Source organism: Pteropus alecto, unplaced genomic scaffold (assembly GCF_000325575.1).
Source record: "Pteropus alecto unplaced genomic scaffold, ASM32557v1 scaffold60, whole genome shotgun sequence".
In the NCBI taxonomy this organism is placed as follows: Eukaryota; Metazoa; Chordata; class Mammalia; order Chiroptera; family Pteropodidae; genus Pteropus; species Pteropus alecto.
Genome location: NW_006430726.1, coordinates 11609 through 33452, shown reverse-complemented (window position 1 = coordinate 33452; position 21844 = coordinate 11609). Strand labels below are relative to the sequence as shown.

Below are 21844 nucleotides of genomic sequence, written 5' to 3'. Positions count from 1 at the left end.
GTTTGCGATGGCGTCTCCCCAAGGCTGTGATGTGAAATTACTCGGAAGAGATCGTAAAGTCCATCTCGTTGAGTTCCAGGAGACATTGGTACATGGCCACTCACGCTGTGTCCTCTGAGGTGGTTTCGGCTTGGACTCCCCGGGAGGATGTGCTTCAGAAAAGAGGTCCCCAAGCAGATCTGCTTCAGGAGCCCCTGGTGGCTAGAGAGTGATGCCTGCTACTCCCCTGACAGCACAGCCGGCCACAGTGTCCTGGGAACCAGACCCAAGGGAATAAATGGGGCTGGCACGAGAGTGAGCCTTGCAAGGGGACGCGGTAGCCCTAGGCAGGGGACGGTCTTTCTAGGTCTTTTCCCGTCCCATGACGATGGCCCTGCCGACGATGGCTCTGATGACCATCATTACACACCGGTCATCTCTCACCTTTCATCTCTGGCTATACAAAGATGAAACAGATAGAGTGTAGGGACAGACCGGCCAGCCAGCGAGGCCAGCCCAGAGTGGTGTCAGCGTGGGCAGAGGTTTCGTAAATACGGGGACGGGCCGGCAGGAGCTCAGTCTTGAGGGCTGTCACAGCTTCAGGATTCTTGGATTACGACTCAGGTAACTCATTAACTCATTTGTTCGATTCGGTCAGTATTTACTGAGACCCCGCTGGCCTCCAGGGGCACAGCCGGTGACCCCAGGCAGCTTTTGTCCTGGAGCTTGTGTTGTAGCAGGCGGAGGCATGCAGTAGGCAGAGTCCATGCCCTGGCGAGGGGAGCCTTGGACGTGTGGTGGCTGAGCTGACGAGCACACAGTTGGGGAGACTTGTCTGAGACTCACTAGACCATAGTTGATCATAGCTTGTGACCTGTATACGCGTGGGCTCCACTTTTGATGATCAATGATTTTTAGTTTAGAATTAGCACTTCCCTGAGGCAGTAGGTCCCATGACAGACCTAAAGGATGTCCCCGCAGGAGAGGAAAGTAGTCTCTCTAGAAGAACCCCTAGGAGCCATAATACGGTGAAGCGAGCTGCCGAACTCGTAAAACACGCCAGCACACGGAGAGGGAGGGGTCGTGGGGGTTTCCACCCTGCATTACTCCATGTGCGATAGCGTTCTTGCCGCATGGGCATTTCTACCTAAAGAACCCTACGGTGCTTTCTGCTGCTCCCAAACTCATCCGCTTTGCAGCCTCCAAGGCCCAGAGGTCCCCACGCTACGTACTCATGGGTGCAGGTAAGCTCAGCAGCGCTGCACACAGCACAGGAATTAACATTTCCCTAAAATCTATGTGATGAAATTTCTCATGTTGCATTTGTGCTTGCAAATGAGTTTCTTCTTCAGCCATCAATCTGTGTCCCCTCCCATGCTCCGCAGATGGCAGAGGTCCCTGAAGTGAGCTGGTGTTGCATCGAGGGCAGCCCCTCCACCCTCCTCTCTGCTGGGACGGAGGTGGTCTCCCCTGCATCTGGGAGAGCAGGTGGGGCTGCTCACCCGGGATCAAGTCCAGCTCAGCCACTTCCTACCCGTGCAGCCTCGGCCTTGTCGTTAAACTCCCTTTGGCCTTAACACGCTGTCGGGGTCCATCTTTGCAGCCGCTGGGTAAGGTCAGTGTTACTTTTCCCAGTTTGGAGATGAGGAACCTCAGCTCTGGGGATGTAGGAGTCTGGGCTCCATGGTTCACTTTTCAGGCACTCTCCCCAAAAAGCAGGCTTTGAGGGTCTATCCCCAGCAAAGTCAGTTATCTGTTGGCTCTGCGGCTCTTATCAGAGGTAGAGGTGAAGGCTCAGAGTCTTGGTCCAGAACTGTGTGGAGCAGCTGTCACTCTTTACGTCCCGCTCAGCCCAGAAGTCCCCATCTGACGGTGCCTGTCACATAACTATTTTGCAAAGGCAAGCGAACAAATGCTTGGATTTGTTAAACCCCAGTGTCCTCCAAGTGGAAGTCTGTAAATCTAAGACACATTTTTGTATCTCGGCTACGCTGCCAGATGACTTCTCCTCTGCACGCTGGCTCTGACACCCCTCATCCCTGGCCTTGTTCCTCAGATGCCCCAGAATGTTTGCTGACTCGTCTTCCAGGACGTGTCTCAGCCCCTCGCTTCCCTCCTCTTGTGTCCAGCTCTGTGTCCACGTCCCCCCTTTCCTATGTCATGTGGGGGCCAGGACCACATCTGGGGTGGCCTCCCCAGTCGAGAAGCTCAGAGTTTGCAGAATCCTTCGTGAAAGGCTAGATCCAGAGTGAGTGAGGAAGGAATTCGGGGGGCTGTGATGAGAAGTACCCAGGTTTTGCCATCGGCAGGTGCGTTAAATCTCACGTCCATAGTTTTGTGTTTTATTGGACGTTGTCTCCGGTGTCACCTGCATGGAGGGACCTCGATGGTCGTGATCCAGGCCCCTTCCGGAGCCACACGTCCCCGCACCTTGCCCATCAAGCTCTGTGTGTGGTTCCTGCAGCATACTCTGCTGTTCGCCGCTGTCGCTGCCTGGCACGCCCTTCCCGCCTTGGTCCCCACCATCCCAGGACCTCCCCCCGCCCAGTGCAGCCCCTCTGGGCACAAGCCTGGTGCTGGATCAGCCGCGTTTCTGTCGTGCACACTGCCCCTGCGGGGCGCCTGGTACCCCACTTCATAGTGCCTCCCAGTGTGTCCTCATCTGCCCAAGGCTTGTGGGCTGTCCAGGGACAAAGGTCTTATCATCATTTTGTTTCCACTGCAGAGCACAGTGCCTGGCACGTAGGTGGTATTGGTTGAATGAATGAATGAATGAATGATGAGTGAGCGAGTGAATGATGAGTGGATGAATGGATGAATGAATGATTGAGTGAGTGAATGAATGATGAGTGAGTCAGTGAATGAATGAATGAACGATGAGTGAGTGAGTGAATGAATGAATGACGAGTGAGCGAATGATGAATGAATGAATGGTGAATGATGAGTGAATGAGTGAATGAATGAATGATGAGTGAGTGAATGAATGATGAGTGAGTGAATGAGTGAATGATGAGTGAGTGAATGACTGAATGAACGATGAGTGAATGAATGAACGGATGAACGCTTTCTGGCCGGCGTGCATGCACATGTGCATACACACTCACACGCGAGCACCATCGTATCTAATCCCCCCAACCCCGTAAGGCATCGGCACCATCGACCACTCAGGAAATCGAGGCTTAGCTTAGAGAGTGAAAGGAAAGGCCTTAGAGTCCTGGCCGGGGCCCCAGCGCCGTCATCTTAACCGCGTCATGACGAGACACCTTCCTGCAGTAAACGGACTCTCTCTTAAAGAAGACATGGCCTCGGCAGGTGCTCACTGACTTTTCAGCAGAGTGTGCTCAACCTCCAGCTGTATCTAAAACAATGGGTCTTCCCTCCGGGGCTGCATCCTGAAAGGGAGGACAGAGCCTGCTCCCCGCCAGCCTCGTCGGCACGTCCTGACCTTCCCGCCGGGCTTTCTAGCTGGAGGAGTGTAACTGCTCCGAAGGTTCCACGTCTGCAGGCAGAGCCCTTGCCTTTGATCACTGAGAGAGCGGAGCAATCAAACGCTGAGCGTTCTTGTGTCTGCGCGTCCCGCTGACTGCCAAGTAGCCTCTTCCCGTCCCGGAGGAGATCGGGGCACTGGGTGGCAGCGGGGAACGGCCAAGCCATCAGGGTGGGGGTGGGGCTTCGGGCTCAGAGTGTGGAGGGTGGTTTATGACTTCGAAAGCACTTGTAGGGACCCCTCCCACTTGGTCCGGCTGATGAGATGGGGGTTACTCATCTCACTTACCCCACTGGGGCCTCTGGGACTGGACCCAGGTCTCGGGACTAAATTCTGAGCTCTTGCCACCTCCCACATAAAGCGACAGAGGCAGAGCCCCAAACTCAGCCGCCTGGCCCCGTGATGTCCCGCCCCTCCAGCCCCTTCTCACGTCCCCTGCCACCCACCCGTCCCGTCCACGCCAGCCTCCCCTCAACGGCCTCCTCTTACTCTGTGCTCCCCACCCAGGCTTGCTTCTTCCCAGGACTTTGCACCTGCCCGGATGCTTCTGTTTAGAATTCTGGTCCCATTTTCAAGCATCAGCTCACACAGAGTTTCCCCAAGGACATTTTCTTGCCCTCCTGACCCTCCTCTCCAAGGCACGTCACTGGCTGTGCCCGAGTCCTGAGGTCACCTTTACACAAGTGATTATCTAGTCCATCAGCTCCACGAGGGGTCTGCCTCCGTGTTTGCCCACGCCCTCGTACGCAGGTCTCAGAACATATTTGATAAACGGAAGGATCTGTGGATCGCTGGACACGCACTGCCCGGCCCAGCACAGTTTGCTGTGTTCTTTAAAGCTGTCCTCACCCGCAGCCCCCTCCCAGAATTTTGGCCTCTGTTTGACCCATCCAGGGATGCAGGCTTGGCAGGAGCACCACCTGTATGGGGTGCCACTGCTGGCCCGCAGGTGATGCTCCGCATAGGGAGGGTCTGCTCCTGACGCCCGGCCCCCGAACCACAGAGGCCCAGTTGCTCAGGCTGACGTACGCCGCTGGCTTGGGGCTGCGTGTCTTTACCTCCCCATCTTCCCGGCAGGTGCTTCGCTCCTTCACCCCCACCCTTCCGTTCGTTAGTGGCCCCACGCGTGTCGGCCTGGCCGGGAGACCCAGCTCACACCTCCCGCTTCTGCATCCTCTGCCAGCTCGCAGTGCATTTTTCTTAATTAGGGGCCTGTGCCTTTTGGCATCACGTTATTGCGAGAAGCCTGGTGATCTGAGAGTCCATGTTCTGCAGGCTGAACGGCTGAGTGTTTTTTTATCTTGCAAATTGTCTTCAGAAATGTGCTCTCTCGTCGCGTGGATTTCTCGTTAAAATCTTCTTTCTTGAGTCTGTGACCAGGGAAGCTATCTGTCCTCACCAGCCCTGGGACTCAGATGCTGCCATGTCTGTCACAGGAGTCACTGTTACAGGCTCCCAAGGACCAGATCGGTCAATGGCTTTGTCGTATTTTTATCAGTGTGGATGGAGGGCGTGCTGGGGGCCACGTCCATGAATCAGCCACAGGTCTTCCTCTCAAGTGATTTCAGCAAGGCACCTGAGATGACAACACACAGGAACACGTAGCACAATGCCTGGCACACTGCGGATATCCCGCGAGTATTTTTTGAAGGAAGGAGGGAAATAGCTAGAAGGCAGCATTTCCCCGGGAGAGTTCCTTAGAACACGGGTCCTCTGAGATGCTCCGAGAAAAAAACAGATCAACCACAACTAGGCTGACAGAAAGAGGGAGGGCGTGGTTACAGAGGCAAGCAAGTTGGGGACACGTCCACATACAGCCTGGTCCTCTTGGAGATTTACGCATTGCCTTCGAGTAGCAAAGGCTCGGCGAAGGCCGACTCCACGGAAGGCTGGCTGGCTTCGTTTGCCTCCGTGTGACCACCGAGCTCTTACTCACGTGCCCAAGATGTGGGCGAGAGAGAGACATCTGGTTTGGGGGAGTAGGCCTTGTAAAAGGTCGTAATGCAAGGCACACTGGTGTCAGCCGCCGCGCCCAGCAGAGCTCCTGGTGTCCGAGGTTGCCCACCAAGGCTTTGGTGAAACTGGGAATGAGTCGCTAAGGGCTTTCTCCTTACCCTTCTAAATTGTCTGGAATTTTGTTTATGGCCCATTGTTTCCCAGCCGGGGGTTTGAGTAAGCATCAGCTGTGCGGCTTCTTGAGACAGCCCCATGCGTGGGCTGGGAGCCCCTCCAGAAATTCTGATTCCATGAGTCTGGGGGGAGGGTGTCCGGGTATCTGATGTCTTTCTGAGAATCACAGGTGATTCTAAATGAGCTTCTGGTTGCAAACAAAGGCCAGAGCTGGTGGGGTCTTTTGGTGGGTTTCCACGTCAGAGCTGGTCCTCCAGCAGTTGCATATAAGATAAAATAGAGGGGGACCCACTCAGGAAGTAAGCTTGGAGCACTCCTAAGACTACCATCCTGCAGGTTCACCAGTGACATTAGCATATTAAAGGCTCTGAGAAGGCCTGCTGTAAACCCAACACGTCAGGAATTAGCATTAGGAAGCCTCGGCTTAGAGCCAGGGGTTAATGTCAACGTTGGGGTTTTACCTTATCTTTTCTTTTCTGAACATCTCTGTTTCTCTTTCCCGGGAGCGAATGCTCCCAGCATGAACGTTTTTCTGCGTGCTAAATGTTGTCAGCCCTGCATTTAGCCCTGCATTCTGATGCTGATGAGGTGCTGTAGGAACTTAACCCTTGTTTGTATCAATCAGCCTATGGTAAAATTGGTTTTGTTATCCGTCATTTCGCAAAAGTTGTGGGACTTAGCGATGACATTACGTAAGGGCTTGGAATACTGTATCAATCAGCCTATGGTAAAATTGGTTTTGTTAGCCGTCATTTCGCAAAAGTTGTGGGACTTACTGATGATGACATTGCGTGAGGGCTTGGAATAGGAGGGCTGTGTTACTATTTGCCTGTTACCTCGCTGTAGACGGACAAACAGAAGCCAGGTGGCTCCGTCTCTCAAAGCTGGCAGTGAGAGAGGGTGGCCCCTGCGTCCTCGTCACCCTGGGGTGGAAGGGGGGTGGGGGGCAAGCTCATCTGCAGCAACAAGGTCACAGTGTGCCCCAAGCTGGAGCCCGAAGCTGTGGGTCTGGGCAGCCTCCCCTGCCACCTGGACATCCCCCCACCCCTGTCCAAGGGAGTGGCTGAAATCATCGCTGGGAATGAGCGTATTAGCTAATCATTCCCCTTCTGTCACGGCCCATGAGCCCGTGGAGTATCACTAGCGGTGTGAGCAAAGATTGGTCTCTGTTGTCACGGTCAATGTTCTTTAGAGACCGTGACAGTTACCTTTGCAGACCTGGGTCCTCCTTCGTTCGTTTTGGATCCTGCAGTCGTGAAGTGTCCGCTGTCACCAGGCACCTGCCCGTCTGGGGACAGAGCTGCTCCATCCCTGCCCCCAGGTGTCTCCTCGGGGGGCGGGAGCCAGGGGGACCCAGGCGAGGGTATCTGGAGGGGCAGGCGGGCGCACTGGGCAGGTGGGAGCCACCCAGGTGGCCGCTGAACACGCGCACTGTGCCGGGCGACTCCGTCCCTCTTGTGACTCCCGCTGGGAGCCTTGGCTTCGCTCCGGTGCCTTCGTCCCGGCGTGTCCCACATTCTCGTTATTTCTTCCTTCCTCTCTCATTTATCTTTGGTCGTGACGTGAAGACTAAATCCAGCTCCCTCCACCTCTGTTCTGTTCTGCTCACGAGCCCCGAGTGTCGGAAGCGCTTCGTGGTGACTCACCTCTCAGCAAAGCCTAAGTTTCTGTCGATTCCAGCCCCCCACCCAGAAGCTTTAGGAAGATTTAGGGGGGGCAGGCAGACCTGAGTTCACATCCCCTCTTCCTTCACCTCTCTTTTTGCATTCTGAGATGGGGGTGGGAGGTGGGCTTGGCTTCTCAAGGAAGCCCTGGGTCTCATGTGTGTAAAATGGGGATGGTAAGACCGCCTCAGGTTGTCACAGTCGTGAGTTCAGTGAAAACCCTCAGCACGGTGCCCATCCAACGCTGGCCACCGGCAAGCTCTGGCTGTCATCACCGAGCCCTGGCATATACTGGCTCCATCCGCCCTTCTTGGGAGCGTTGACCGTGGTGTATTGACAGCAATATTATTAAAGAACATGGAAATCAGGGCCCATTTCAATAGAGAGACTAAAGGCAGAAATATCTTGAGTCAACTACAGTGTAACCGAGCCCCACAGTCAGTGCTGCCCGTGGCACCTCTGATTTCCTTGGCAACAGACGAAGACTTGGGGCTCCTGCCCCTGACTTGCTGCGTGGCCTCTGCAGCGAGGGGGTCTCCTTGGCAAGCCCTTGGCTCTCGCGGTGGCTCCCAGGCACCCCGCTTGCCCTCCGCCGTCTCTTCCCTAACTCCGCTTACTCCCCACACCTGCTCGCACGTAGGCATTCCCACAGCAAGCCTGCCCCGCGTCCGCACAGCTCCAAGCCGCCTTCCCTCACGTGGCCAAGGGTTCCTGCTACTATAGTAATTCTTATCATGTTGATCGAGCTCTCACCTGTGTGCCAGAGGCACTCGGCCCCGTGGTTTACATGCACGGGTCTCATTTCCTCTTCGAGGCAATCCATGGACAGGACAGTGTGCTCCGGCCACCGTGCCTGCTCCGTCTTAAAGCTAGAATGCAAATCCCAGGGACCTGGCTTCTCAGTGCAGGTTCTGAGCCGTTATTTCGTACATCCTCGCTCAGTAAAACCTCTGCTGTGTATAAAGTTCCTCCTATTTAGAGTCTGCCATCCTTTATTTTATTTCTCTCCATTCCTATTGTACCTCTCCACCTTTAAAAAAAACATGGACTCAGCCCCGGAGTCACACCGGATTTGGTCACTCTGTGCAACCCCAGTGGGGAGAGTCTGTCGTTTCTAAGAACCGAGCTGCATCCTTGATTTCCAGCTCCTCTGAGAGCCCAGACCAGCTTAGCGTGGCGGTTACGAGCGTGATCTGAGTCAGCAGGTGCCAGCGTTGGAGTTTCTGCTGTGCTCCCCGAACCTCGTGGGGCTGCTCTCTATCTCATTGTCCTCGTCTGGGGGATTTTAGTCATCCCAGAATCGCAGGTTGGTCGTGAGGATTCCGCGAGTTTCTTGGAGGACAAACTCCGAGACGTCTCAGTCCTACAGGAATGTCTCACAAGGACTAGCCGTGGCAAACTGGTTTCCCTAGAGGCCTCTCCCCTGCTGCTGTTCCCAAGTTTGTACCCTTCTGCCGGTGACAGTATTGTCCTCCCAAGGAGAGGTGAAAAGTTTTCCCCAGCCGGTGAGACTGCGTGATGCCACCCAGCCTGCCTCCCACCCCCAGCTACATCAGCAGGTGGGCAGCAAATGGCGAAGGGAGACCACAGGTGTTCAGTGGCCTGGTGTGGGTTCGGTTTGCCGTTTTCTATGTATCTGAAACACCTCATTAGCTACTGCCTCCTTGAAACATTAGAATTTTATGGACTTAGCAGTCCGTGTGGATGAAAGAGCTTCATGAAGCTCATTAATACCCCTTTTCACGTTGGGGCTTTGGAGGGTAAGATGAACCTTCGAGGAGTCTTCTTTCAAGAGTGCTACAAGTCAGGAAAACCCTGAGGGAAACAGCTGAAGACAAGCAGAAGCTGTCGTTTCTGGTGGCCAATCAGCTTGATCATGGCAAAAAAAGAATGTTCTTCATGCAAATAGGGCCCACTGAGGGTTCCCCGGGCCCTAAGACAAATGACCCTCAAACGTAATGATTTTCACATCTAATTCAAGGCAAAATTAATCATTCGGTATGAAGACAAAAGCAGGCAGGCCCCTATCTTAACACGAATCCTTCCCACCAAAGTGGGATTACCTCTGGAATAATTAAAATGCTTGCTGAAGTATGAAAGCATCCCATTAACTGGAGTCACCTTGATTGAGAAGGGCTCTCCCCATCATCCCGAAAAACGATGCTGGCTGTGATCAAAGACTCGGAGACGCCAGGGCCCAAGTAGATCATGAGATCCAACTCCAGGCCGCGTGGGTGTCCCTTCGGAGCCAGAGAACAGTCCACGGACGCTCAGGAGCACTGTTATTTGTGAGCGTGTGTGGCCGTGGTGCCTTCTCTACCTGACCCGCCGACGAAGGAAATGGAGCCGACCACAAAAGGCTGGCAGAGGATCGTTTTTCTGGAATGGCCCCAGCCTGCCTATTGATCGTTTCCAGCATTTAGATAACTTAATTCTAAAGGAGCACAGTGGTTGAGCCAAAGTGTCATCACCTGCCAAAACATGAACAGCCAGAACTTCCAAATTCGCTCATTACTAGGAGGTGCTGTGGTCACCAGATGTGATCCGTAATTCTCTCTCGACAGTGTGAAGTTTTGTGCCTTTGTCAGCCGGTCCCTCGTTACAGGTATAACACATCATCACCTTGTGCCACACACCGTGTAGCAAATCAGCCTTCACTCATCAGCAGTAATTTATGATGATGGAGTCTTAACATCCGAGGGACTTTTATGTACGAAGACAAATACTTACCTCATCACCCTCTGTTTCTAATTTATTCATCTTCTCTATTTTTTAAACAATCCACATTTTTAAACATGACACAACCAGTATTCCTCTAAATATTTGTACAGTACTTAAAAAAAATATGTACTTAACAAAGGAAAATGACCCAACATTTAAACATAGATTTTTTCAGTGTAAACACTTGCAGACGTTTATTTGCAATGACATTTCCAAATTTGTCCCATTTTCTCTTTATTCCTTTTTTCCCATTTTTGTTTTTTTTTTTTTTGTGGCATGCATTTATTTAATCTAAGAGTGGCCTTCCTAAGGTTTTAGTAATTTTACAGGAAACTACCAGAGAATCGCTGAGGCCGCCAGCTCTGGGCATCGTCTGCTCGTTTCTCGGATGGGATGTGGGATTGGTTTGCTCAGCCCGCCTTCCTGCCGAGCTTCCAGGCATCTGGCTCCATCAGAGCTGAGTTTCTTTTATTATGTCCAAGGACCTTAAGTTCCTATCTTTTATGTAGATTTTCATTTTTTGGAACTTGGCATCTTTCCCCAGATTGAGAAATGTTAAGTTGTGTGTGTTAAGTTTGTTCTGTCATCCTTATTTATTGAGCTTGTCTGTTAACGTTATTAAAACCTCATGTGTCCTCTATTATTATTTTTTTCTAATTAGATGGGCCATTTAGAGGTTTCATCTCCTAGGAGATGAGATCGAGCCCGTGTAATTAGCTCTCTTCTTGAGGATGGCTGGCTAATTCATCACCTCGGTATGCAACGTTGGACTCCCTGCTCACGTGTTTATTTCGTATGACCGTGGCACCGATTCGTTTTTCCCAGACTTGGTATAGTGCTCGCTTCGTCTGGGACTAAGTTTTACCTTTTCTTTTTTCCAAAGGTGGAAACAAGTTCACCGCATGTGAAATATTCTGCCTTATGATTACAGCAAAATAGAGGTCTCTCACTTGAGTCACTGGCACACCACTTTACAAATGTTTGTCTTCTGTGCTTACCACTGGTACCCTTATTTGAATAAGGCATCTCTATAAATAACTCTAAATCTACTTGTTTTAACCTTGCATGGTCTTAAGCTGTGATGGCCATGAAACCTCACGTTTGGTGTATCAGTTATAGTTCAGTGAAATTTTTGTAAGTACACATTAAAATGTTGAAATGATGGGGCTGTGCTGGTACCCCCAAAGCCCCCTTGCATGCTTCCAACATACGTCGTCACACCTCAGTTAAGGACACTGGTCATAGACCCACATGCCAAGGATTTTAATTACCAGAAATATCCAAATAATATGATGACTTTTAAAGGATTGTGGTGGGCGGGGCGGGGGGGGATCTCCCATTTTTAAAAGCAACCGTATCCTTAGAGGTTCATGCAACCACATGCTTTAGGAAAAATAGACGACAATAAAATGCGATCAGCACGCGTGAGCTCAGCAAGACCTGCGTTCTGGCTCTGGTGTCACGGAAAGTGGTGACAAACCACGTTTGCGCCAACCGTCACCTGAGCGCGGAGGCCTGAGGCTGCGTGGGCAGCTTCTAGAATGGACTGGGGGATGAGGAAAAGCGTATGTGGAGCAGAGATCGGGGGGCAGAGCATTCCAGGAGAGGGGAGGGCCCTGGCACAGGGGCCTAGGTGGAGGGGATGTGGGTGCGGGTGAGGAACAGCGCCAGCCAGCGGGGCTGGACTGGAGCGGGGACGGGCCGTGGGAGGGAGTGTGGTCGGATCACAGGCGGGGGCGGGGGGTGGCGAGCAGACCACGGGCCGTCGTGAATGTTGGCCACGTTGGACTTGGGAACGGGAGAGTGATTTGAGCTGATCTCATGGACTGCTGCGTAGGAAATGGTTACGTTGGATCCAGAGTGAAAACTCAGACGGTAGCCAGGGTGCTCTGGTGATCCCCCAAGTGAGAGCCCGTGGCCGCGCTGGCCAGCGGGGTGCCCGTGAAGGGGGCGGTGAGAAGGAAGGGGTGCTGGGTTTTATATATTAATAAATAGAGAGAGACTCGCACTAGAATTTCATTTCTTCCTTGAAACTGTTAAAATTAAATGTATTTTCTTAACGCACATACACAGTTGTAGCTATTCACAGGTATTTCTATAGATATACATATACACATACATACATACATACATGTATATACACAAACACATACTTAGATATAATCATAAAACATAGTCGTACATTTATAATTCATAACATATAATTAAGTTATAGTTTCCCTGTTGATGAACAAACCTCAAAACTCCTTTTTTTGGATAGAAATAAGTCGTGATTCTATACAAAATATTTCAATGTGTCTAGTCAACTGTAAGAAAAGGCATAGTTTACTCTTTCCTGTTTTAGTGGCTGTCAGTTTCATTGGCAAATGTTTTGCAGCGTTTTTATAATTACGGGTGACTTACAGGTTATAGGTTTTGGCCTGAGTGACTGGGTGACACCCGATGCTGTTTACTGATACAGGGGGACGTGTGACCAGAAGGGGCCTTAGGGGCAGAAGGCCCGGGAATGCAGCGTGTGTGAGCTTGGCCCTCTGCTTCTCTCTCCCTGCAGTGATCCCCAAGGTCACCAAGCACCTGCTGTCAAACCCGGTGTTCACCTGCATCATCCTGGCCGCCTGCATGGAGATCGCCGTGGTGGCCGGCTTCGCTGCCTTCTTGGGGAAGTACCTGGAGCAGCAGTTCAACCTCACCACCTCTTCTGCCAACCAGCTGCTCGGTGAGTCTGTGCCTCAGTCCCCCGTGGACGGTGGAGGGAGGCTGCCATGCTTGTAATTAATACCACAAGAATTTACTGAGCCTCCTCCCCACACTCAGGGCCCAGACTTACTGCTCCCCCAGCAGCATATGCATATGGTCCTTGTGCAGGAATAGTCTCCAGGTAAGGTCAGCCCACCTGAGGCAATTGCTAAAGGTGCATGATAATAAAGAACTAAACTATAAAACGCACACGGGAAGCCAGAGAGTCACTCGATTTTTGTGAACTGGAGAATTGGAGGGCAGAAATGGTGAAGGAAGAGGGAAATCAAGATGGATCCTCACTAAAAAAAAAAATAGCAAGATTATTCTTGCAGCATGAAACCATGGTCAGCAAGCGTAGAACTGGGAAGCTGGACGCGCCCCGTCCTTCCTCATCTCCACGGCGGACGTGACTAATGGATGGTGACACTCGTCCCCAAGCTCACGCGGGGTCTTACCACTCTTCTGCTCCCAGTTCTGTGGAGATGGCATGCTAAGAAGCAGTGTCCCATGCGTGAGGAAAGTGGTCTCACAGCAGGTGACGGAGAGCAAAGAGTCAAGAATGACTCCCCGGTTTCTGGCGGAAAACCTGGGAGCAGCAGAGAAGGCTCAGATCCGCGGGGAAGACGAGCCGAGATCTGAAGCTGCCGACGGCGAGACGCCCTCGGCGCATCCACGGCACGGTCCTGTGTGTGGTCAGAGGCCTCAAGGAGATGCGGGCCAGTCACGGAGGCTGTGGATGGTCGTCGAGGACTGGAGTGGATTTTACTTAGGGAGGATGCGTAGGGTTTGAAAAGCAGGGCTGAGAGAGAGGAGGCCATCGAGGAGTTGGCACAGCAGCGGCCAGGACGTCCTCCCGCCTGCAGAAAGCGGTTTGCAGAAGGAGCATGCGCGGATGGCTCTCAACAGAAGAGCTCGCCTCCTCCGAAAACTCAGAGAAAGAGAGCCATGCGAGGGTGGCCACTGGAATATGTCGGGTCCAGCCGGGCCTCCGAGAGGGCGCCAGCCCCGTGGAATTCTCCGTCATGGAGTCAGGTGCGTACTGCGAGCAATGGCCGAGGTGACGTCTTCTGACCTCCCCCTTTGCCGCTTCCTGCTACTTCTCAAAACAAGTGCAAAGGTGCCGACCCACGACGGGTCATCAGGAAAATGCACGTCGACACCACGAAGAGACGCAACGCATCCCCCGGACTGACGGCACCAGGTGTTGGTAAGGATGGGGAGCCGCTGGGACGCAAAGGAGCACCAGTATTTTGAAGAGTTTTAGGTGGTGCCTGTTCAAGCTACGCAGGCACCCCACGGGAGCGAGAGCTTGGGTCCACTCGTTGACAGACGCACCTGTGACAGTATTCAGAGAAGCTCCGTGTGAAAGAGCCCCAGACTGGAAACAACCTGCCTACCTGTCGACAGGAGACCAGGTGGATGACAGAGCGTTCGTGCAGCGGCCTGTCGCGCAGCGTGAGAAAGCAAGGACTTTGACACACGCCTCAAGGCCGTTGAATCTGAGACGAGTTGAAAGACGTCAGACACAAAATAATACGTATTTATGTGAGTCAAAAAGAGAGAAAGCGTACTCGAACTGATCGAGGCCGGAATGATGGTTATTTGTGGAGGGGCCTCCTGAGCTGTGGGATAGATATGTTTTAAGCTTGATCTGTTATGGTTTCAAGGGTGCACACAGATGCGACAATTCACAGGCTATTCCCTTAAGCTTTGGTGCTTCATAGGACATAATACATTCCATTTAAAACAAATTAAAACGCTACCGCAATCATGTGGCCAGATCATAGCCTTCCTCCCTGGGAACCGTTAGGGTAGCATAAGGCTTATTTGTTTTTCTGTTTTACTAATAACTTTTTACCATCCACTATTTTATAAGTTACTTCTAAGAGTTATTAGCAAAGCACAACCGGCCCTGTAATCTCTGTCTTGACAGAATAGGGTAAATGGGTCTCTTTATAATTAAAGTTATTGCTTCTACGTTATACCTAGCATCACCCAGGTTTTAGCCTTCGGCACCCGAAGAGTTTCTCTCTCACCTCCCGATTGTTTTGCTGCTGTTCCTTACATTTTGATTACACGTGCACAGTTGCTTCAGCGTCGGAGCTGTCTTCTGTTTAAGTATAGACACCTCTATTTTTTATTGACAAACAAATCAATAGTCTTAAGGGCAGAAAGTCCGAAAAACAGTCTCGCCTTCTCACACCTGTTTCTTTCTGAGTGATTTCTGTCTGGGAGAGCATTTTAGGTTCGGGGGAGGGGGTTTGGGGGGGGGGATGGGCACCGAGCCTGCCCCCTCTCCCTGTGTCCTGCCTGAGGCATCTCTAATCAGCATGGACGCTGGAGGGCTGGTTGGAAGAGAGGCTGGCAGTGGGTCTTTAGGGGACGAAGAGGCACTGGGAGCAAAAGGCAAGGCTTGAGTATCATCAGCACAGGGCCCTGGGCCACCCAGGAAGTCATCAGCAGTTGGGGCACAGTTCAGAAAAGAGCGACACAGATGATTAAGGGGCTGATGGCATTGATTTATGCGTGAAGATAAAAGGACTCAATCTGCATAGGTTAACGTGATGAGGCTGGAGTTTCAGCCTCACGCGCGCATCAGCACATCAGGGAGGGAGGGGGGTTGGCGGTGGCTTGGAGAAGAGGGTGCTGGAAGCCTGTGATTGCCATAGTTACCGTCATCACCAGGTGACACGCCCCCTGTCTCTCTTAGGAGATGAAACAAAACAGCAGCCTGCTCTCTGTCATGAGCAGGTCATCACCTGAGTTCACTCAGAGATCCAGTCTGCCCACCGTCTCCTTCCTCCCCGAGATCATGCTCGAGTGCCCGCTCTGTGCCGGGCACTGTGCTGGGCACAGGAAACTGTGCTGGGTTGGGCAGGATGGAAGGAGTTATTCTCCCCAGGGAAGCTGCAGCTTAGGAGGGAGAGAAGGGATAAGAAATAAGAAAACCAAAAATACACAGGACCGCTTCCGATGGTGGGGGGGCCACGAAAATCCTAAATCAGTGCAGCAAACGATAGGGAGTCCCAGAGCGGGTGCAGGGACCACTGCGGATGAGGCCGTCTGGGAAGGCCACTCTGGAGAGAGTAGGGTGCAGCCTACTAAAGCATAGGGGCGAGAATGTTCTAGAAGAAGGAACAGTAAATGCCACGCCTTTGTGCCTGAGCGGGTTTGGCCTGTTCCAGGGAGAGAAAGGAGGAGAAATGGGCCTGGGTAGGGAGCCGTGTGACACGCAGTCAGCGTAGAGAGGCACAGTGGGGCTGGGTCACCAGAGGCGGAGGGACCAAGCAGAGCTACTCCAGGAGCATCCCCACGACCAAGAGATGTGTGTGTGCGTGTGCGCGTGTGCATGTGCGTGTGTGTGTGTGTGTGTGTGCGTGTGTGTGTGTTAAAGTGCTGTTTTCTTGCATGGCTCAGCTTCCCTGGTCATATTTTTCTTACCTTAATTTTAAAATTATTTTGCCTTTCCTTGTACATACCGTAGGCTGGTCCATTTAGTCGACTGACCTAGAGGTCTGTTGATTGGCAAGGAGGAGGCAGCCGAAGCTGGGAAATTGGCTGTGCATGCTCAGCCCGCTGGATAAATGGCACTGTAATTTAAAGCCGAGTTCCAGACGACGTTGAGTCGGAACAGAGCAAAACCAAACCGGACACTGGAAGCCTGGGAGGGAACCCTTCGCCCCTCTGAAAGTCTCATGAGTCTCCGAGAATCAGAAATAAAAAGTTTATGGTCCCGCTGCCTTACGGAGAGCTCTGTTTATAAGAGAGGGGAAAAAATTTTATGCCAATTACTCAGGGAGAGCCACAGAATGTCGTATTGATTCGATTGATGCTGCTCCCTGCGAGATCCCGGAGCTGGTTACAACGCTGTCTCCTCGGGCTGGTGCGACGTCGGTGAAACAGCCTCCGGGCCCTTCCTCAAAGCCCCCCTTGCCTGATTAGAAGAAAGCCCCCAAATGATCGACTCCCCTTCCCACATCACCTCAAACAATGCACAGAGAGCACGTCACACTGCTCCTTGATAGTCACTTTCCCCAAATGCGCATGCTGGTTCCCACTCTGCCTTGTCTCCTGGCTGTCCTCACACGCGCTGCAAGTGCTTCCTATGGGGGGGTGGGGGGACCACACTTAGCGTGACAGGCGAATGCACTTAGACTCCTAGCAACTGAGTTCTTACACGTCCGTCTCCCCCGGTTTCCTGCGAGCTCGTTGAGGGCAGAACCGAGGCCCTGGCGGAGGCTCTGGAGCATGGGGAGGAAGTGGCCCCTGGCAGTGTCAGGGGTGGGGGAAGATTCTGTCCTCGTGGAGTGGCCCTGCCTCGCCTGTTGACGGCTACCCGCCTCTGCTTTTCTCCAGGGATGACTGCAATTCCCTGCGCCTGCCTGGGCATCTTCCTGGGCGGCCTCCTGGTGAAGAAGCTCAGCCTGTCTGCCCTGGGGGCCATCCGGATGGCCATGCTCGTCAACCTGGTGTCCACAGCTTGCTACGTCTCCTTTCTCTTCCTGGGCTGTGACACGGGCCCCGTGGCTGGGGTGACTGTTCCCTACGGAAACATGTGAGTGCCTGAAATGTCTGTTCCCCCCTCAACCCCCTTTGCCGGCCCGGGACACTCTCCCCCCTGGGAAGGTTTCTGGAACAAGCTTCATCCTGAATCACCATGAGCCAAGGAGTGGATGATGCCGCCGCCTCTTGTGCCCAGGATCCAGGAGTCGGTGTGACCCTTCTGGGCTGCCAGGGCAGACCGCTCCCTACACAGTGGTCTCCGGGGGTGGCCAGGAGAGACCTGGGGGAGACGCTCAGACATCGCTCACTCCCCAGGGGCCTCAAATGACCCCTCTTGGCATTGGATTGTAGGAAGAGAGGAAAACAAATTTCATTGTAGAATTCGGCTGCAGATGAAAGACAGAATAGTTCATTAGATTATCAGAAGCTATCATTAGACTCATGCGGTAATTGCAGGGTCTGGCCCAGGGTAGGAGGAAAAATAGAAAGGAGACAGGAGAGGAGGAAGGAAGGGGGTCAGTTCTTACGGGACCACTTTCCTTATTTCCTAGTTACGATCTCAAGACTTTGGACTGCAGTCCAATCAGAATTGCCTTTAGAGGCACACTGGAGAGTCCTTTTATATCGTGTTGACAGCTGTCCCCTTTTCTACGTGAGACTCTGGGGCTGTCTTGAGAGTCCATCCTAGAACATCAAGACTGTAGCATGGCTGGCTTGCAGGATACCAGTTCCTCGCCACACGAGTCCCCTCCTCCAGGCAGGCCACTGGGCCTGCTCCTGCAGTTAAGCCAGAAGATACAGTAGAGCCAGGATTACCTGCCACCCACCAACGGTGAGCAGGCAGAAGGGGAGAATGCAGGCAGAGGCAGCTGTCTGTATCCGTGCACAATTCATGCACACATGTGCACAAGGCACCATACACCCCTCCGTCCCCTTCGCCGCCACCCCAGTGGTGTCCTCCATCCCATCCCAGTCTTCCAGCCCAAATAGGGTGCTTCCCAAATAACGGTGTTGGGAAATCAACACCGCCCGCCTCTACAGTGCCCACTCTCAAGTAGCAAACTTTCAGCGGTTCAAAGCGCAGGGCCCAGTCGAGCTGCCAGCTCTGCGGAAATGGACGGAGTTCCAGCCCCTCCCCGCCATTTGTGAGCTGTGTATGTTTGGGCAGGCGACTGAACCTGGCTGTGCCCCCGTTTCCCGCTCTAAAAACCCCATGGGATTATACTGAGAATAAATGAGATAATCTATGCAGCCCCTTGAAGAGCGCCTGACGCACAAATTGTCAGGTGTCACCGTGATCGTCTGCATTATTATGCAGTACTCTGAGCCCTAGGAGACTTACCTGCAAATAACAAGGCTGAAGAAGAGACGAAACACCCCCGCTCCCCTTTCCTCTTAGCAATTTGCTCGTTCTAGATGACCGTGCCTTTAATAGTGCAAAAAAAATATTTTTTTTTTTAATATCTTCGTGTTATTTTTCTCAGGAAATTGAATCAGTCAGACAGACAGTAATTACTGAAGCCGGTCTATTTGCAGTCGTTTGTTTAGCGTCACAAGGCTTACTGTCTGCTGGAGAGGAATAAAACAGAGACCGGCCCAAACAGGGGAGAAACGTTGAGCTGCGCAGGGTGGGGTTAGTCCAGTGGAGGCTGCAGCAATCAGGGGAGGCATCCTGGAGGAGGTGGCCCTGAGCTGAGCCCTGGCTGTTGGCACCACATGGATGCTAATGATACAGAGGCTTCTCCTCCTGGCAGATGAAGCTCCCACCCAGCCAGCCGCCCAGCCTGGCCCCGTGGTGCAGGGAACACTACCCATAGAGCTCTTAGCAGTGGCACTGGGCTGGACCTTGCGGGACAGAGAGAGTTAAGATTGGAGGAAAAGGAAGAAGTTGGGGGGCCAGGTGACCTATCCCAGCAGAGGCCAGAGGGCTGTGGCGGGGAAGGGGGGTGGGCGTGGTCCTCTCCGAAGCTGGCTTTTTCCTGACGGGTTCTGTTTCCTTTCTTTTCCAGCTCAGCGTCCGGCTCGGCTCTGGACCCCTACTCACCTTGCAATAAAAACTGTGAATGCCAAACCGATTCCTTCACCCCAGTGTGTGGAGCAGATGGCATCACCTACCTGTCTGCCTGCTTTGCCGGCTGCAACAGCACGGTACAGAGGTTTCCCGAGGGGGCGGGAGTGGGCGGCCACACGCGTCGCATCCTTAGCGGTCCTGCCCTGTGACTTTTTCTCAGCCTCGGATGTAGTGGAAGATGCTCTGTCAGCGGGACGATCGGGCTGCCGGGCCATTCAGGCCTTCTTGCTGAATCAGCCCAGTTTCTAAAACGCGTCATTGAGCAACTGAAAGTAAAAATTCAAAGGCAGCTGGATGTGTAGAGCTAGAGGAAAAGATGGTGGTGCGAGGTGCTCTCCGCGTCTGTAGAACAGGATGATTCCACAGGTGGTGAGGTCCCCATCAGCAGAAGTATGTAAGCAAAGGCTGGAAAGCCACTTATCAGGGAAGACCTCCTCCGAACCTGAGATTATCTGACACTGACTCAACCTCTTCCCTACTCAGTTCCCTTTGTGTTTTTCTTCTCGGGTAGATGGCTCCCACCCTTTACCATCCTCCTATTATACGTATATATTTTGGGGTGGGGGGGGCAGAGTTGTACAAATAGCTGTCCGTGTTCTCTGCATGAAATCCTGATGCTAAGTGGCCGGTCACCAACTCTCGCCGATCCCACCTGCCAGGTGTTTCTCGCACCTGCGCTTCTTCGGCATCAGTGCCACCCCCGCCTGCTACAGGCCCGCCTCATCTTTTGCTTGGACCAGTGTTCTAGTTGCCTAATTGGTCTCCTGGCTCGGGATGGCCCCCTTCTGGTCAGTCTTCTGCACTGCAACCAGAATGATTTCTGGAGCCCTGGAGGGACTCTTTTCTGATCCTAATTCATCCGCTGGAAGATAAGGTCTAGGCACCGAACCGAGTTTGCTTGCGTCTTCGGCACGTGTGTGTCCTTGGCGGTCCTCTTCAGTAGTGCATTCTCTGAGCTGTGGTGTTCAGCTTTCCCCAGACAGCACGTGTCTGTTTATGCTTCTCCCTCCAGCTGGATAACTCCTACAGACCTGTCATGACCTTACTCAACCTGCCCCTCCCCTGTGAAACCACCCATCGCCCCCCCTTGACCTTTGCGATTCTTGGCTCTGCAGTCACGGTACCCGTCTGTCCTGGAGGCACGCGTCTCAATCCACTGCAGTGATTGCTAAAGGTCTTTGTCTTCTGCTCCGATCTGTGACTTTCCTGATGAGCCAGGAGTGGCATCCAGAAGTGCTCCATAAATATCCAGGAATGCACAGATGGAAAGCAAGATTTAAAAAAAAAAGAAAGGAAAAAGGGCTGAATGGCAGCTTTCAAAGAACTAAAGGTTGAACTCATTTTATTTCTGCTCCTTCCCATAGCCTTTGGGGAGTATTTTTTTTTTTTGGAGCAGCAATTTTTCTGAAAGAAGAAACATTGATGATTTATTTTCATTTCCAAAGATTTATTTTTCCTTTCTTTGAACATTGAGATTCCTGGGCAGCTATTAACATTTTTCTATCGAGAAAATAAATCACCGTTGGGGGTCGGGGGCAGATTTTGTAAAATGAGATGATGAAGCAATTTCTCGATGTGAGTGGAACTGCATTTTGTAAAAGAGACAGGGCCCGGAGAATGGTGAAAATGAAAATATAAGCTATTCTTTTACATGACAAGTTCATTACTATTTTAATATTCAAAAATTTGTATTATCAATCAGTTTTGGTGGTTGTCCTGTTGTAAGAATTAAATTGACCGAGTAGTGGCTAGTATCCTGAGACCAAAGGTATCGCTTTTTGGGTCAGAGCCTTCTCTGACCCAGACTTGTCTTAGAAATCGCATCTCCCCTGATCTCGCACGGACGAGAATCCCCATGACTAAGAGCATAACCAGGTCCATGCTTGCTTCCAGCGGCCAAAGCAACAGGCTGTGGAGTGCAGTTATCGGATGGTGAGCTTCTCCACTTCCCTCCAGACACAGCGTCCCTTCCCCAGACACCTGCCTACCCCTCACGTGACCGGAAGCCTCATGTTACCTGCCAGGTGGCAGGCCAAGTGGAGAGGTTATCCCCCTGAGGAGGCCCCGGGCCCCAGGCCCGGGGGCAGTCACATCCCTCCCCAGCAGAGGCAGACCCTCTAAACGCCCTGGCTTCTGACGGGTAGATGAGGGACTTGGGACACAGAGCTACCCATGTCCTGGAAAGGAGTCCTTGTGACAGTTCAGCCTTCAAAACAGCCACCACCATGACACTTGGAACGGCGGCAAGCTTCGCAAGAGCCCGTGCAGGCCAGCGAACAGGGCCTTCCCCACGTCACTCATGGCGCAAGGCAGCTTGGCCCAGGGTCAGAGAAATCTCAGGCCGCCATCCGAAAATGAGCCCAAAGCAATTGCAATCTCAAATCTGCGCTGTGGCGTTTTGAGAATGTGCAGAGTGGTGGCTTGTGTTCCTGGGATAGGCTTTCCCCGAGGCCTTCGCACGCATGGCACCTCCTTATCCTGTGGCTGAGAAGCCACCTCGTCATTTCCTCCAGGACTGTGTCAGCATCCCTCCTGCAGAGTCCCCACCAC

The 21844-nt window shown here is 52.6% G+C and overlaps 1 protein-coding gene across 1 annotated transcript in view; it reads left to right on the top strand.

The window, feature by feature from the left end:
• SLCO3A1 (solute carrier organic anion transporter family member 3A1) overlaps window positions 1-21844 on the top strand; it is a 185587-nt gene that overhangs the window by 152499 nt on the left and 11244 nt on the right. Inside the window, exons 6-8 of the mRNA XM_006905341.3 lie at window positions 12533-12697; window positions 17077-17275; window positions 19233-19371. Coding sequence (XP_006905403.3) covers window positions 12533-12697; window positions 17077-17275; window positions 19233-19371 — 503 coding nt within the window. The remainder of the gene's footprint in view (window positions 1-12532; window positions 12698-17076; window positions 17276-19232; window positions 19372-21844) is intronic.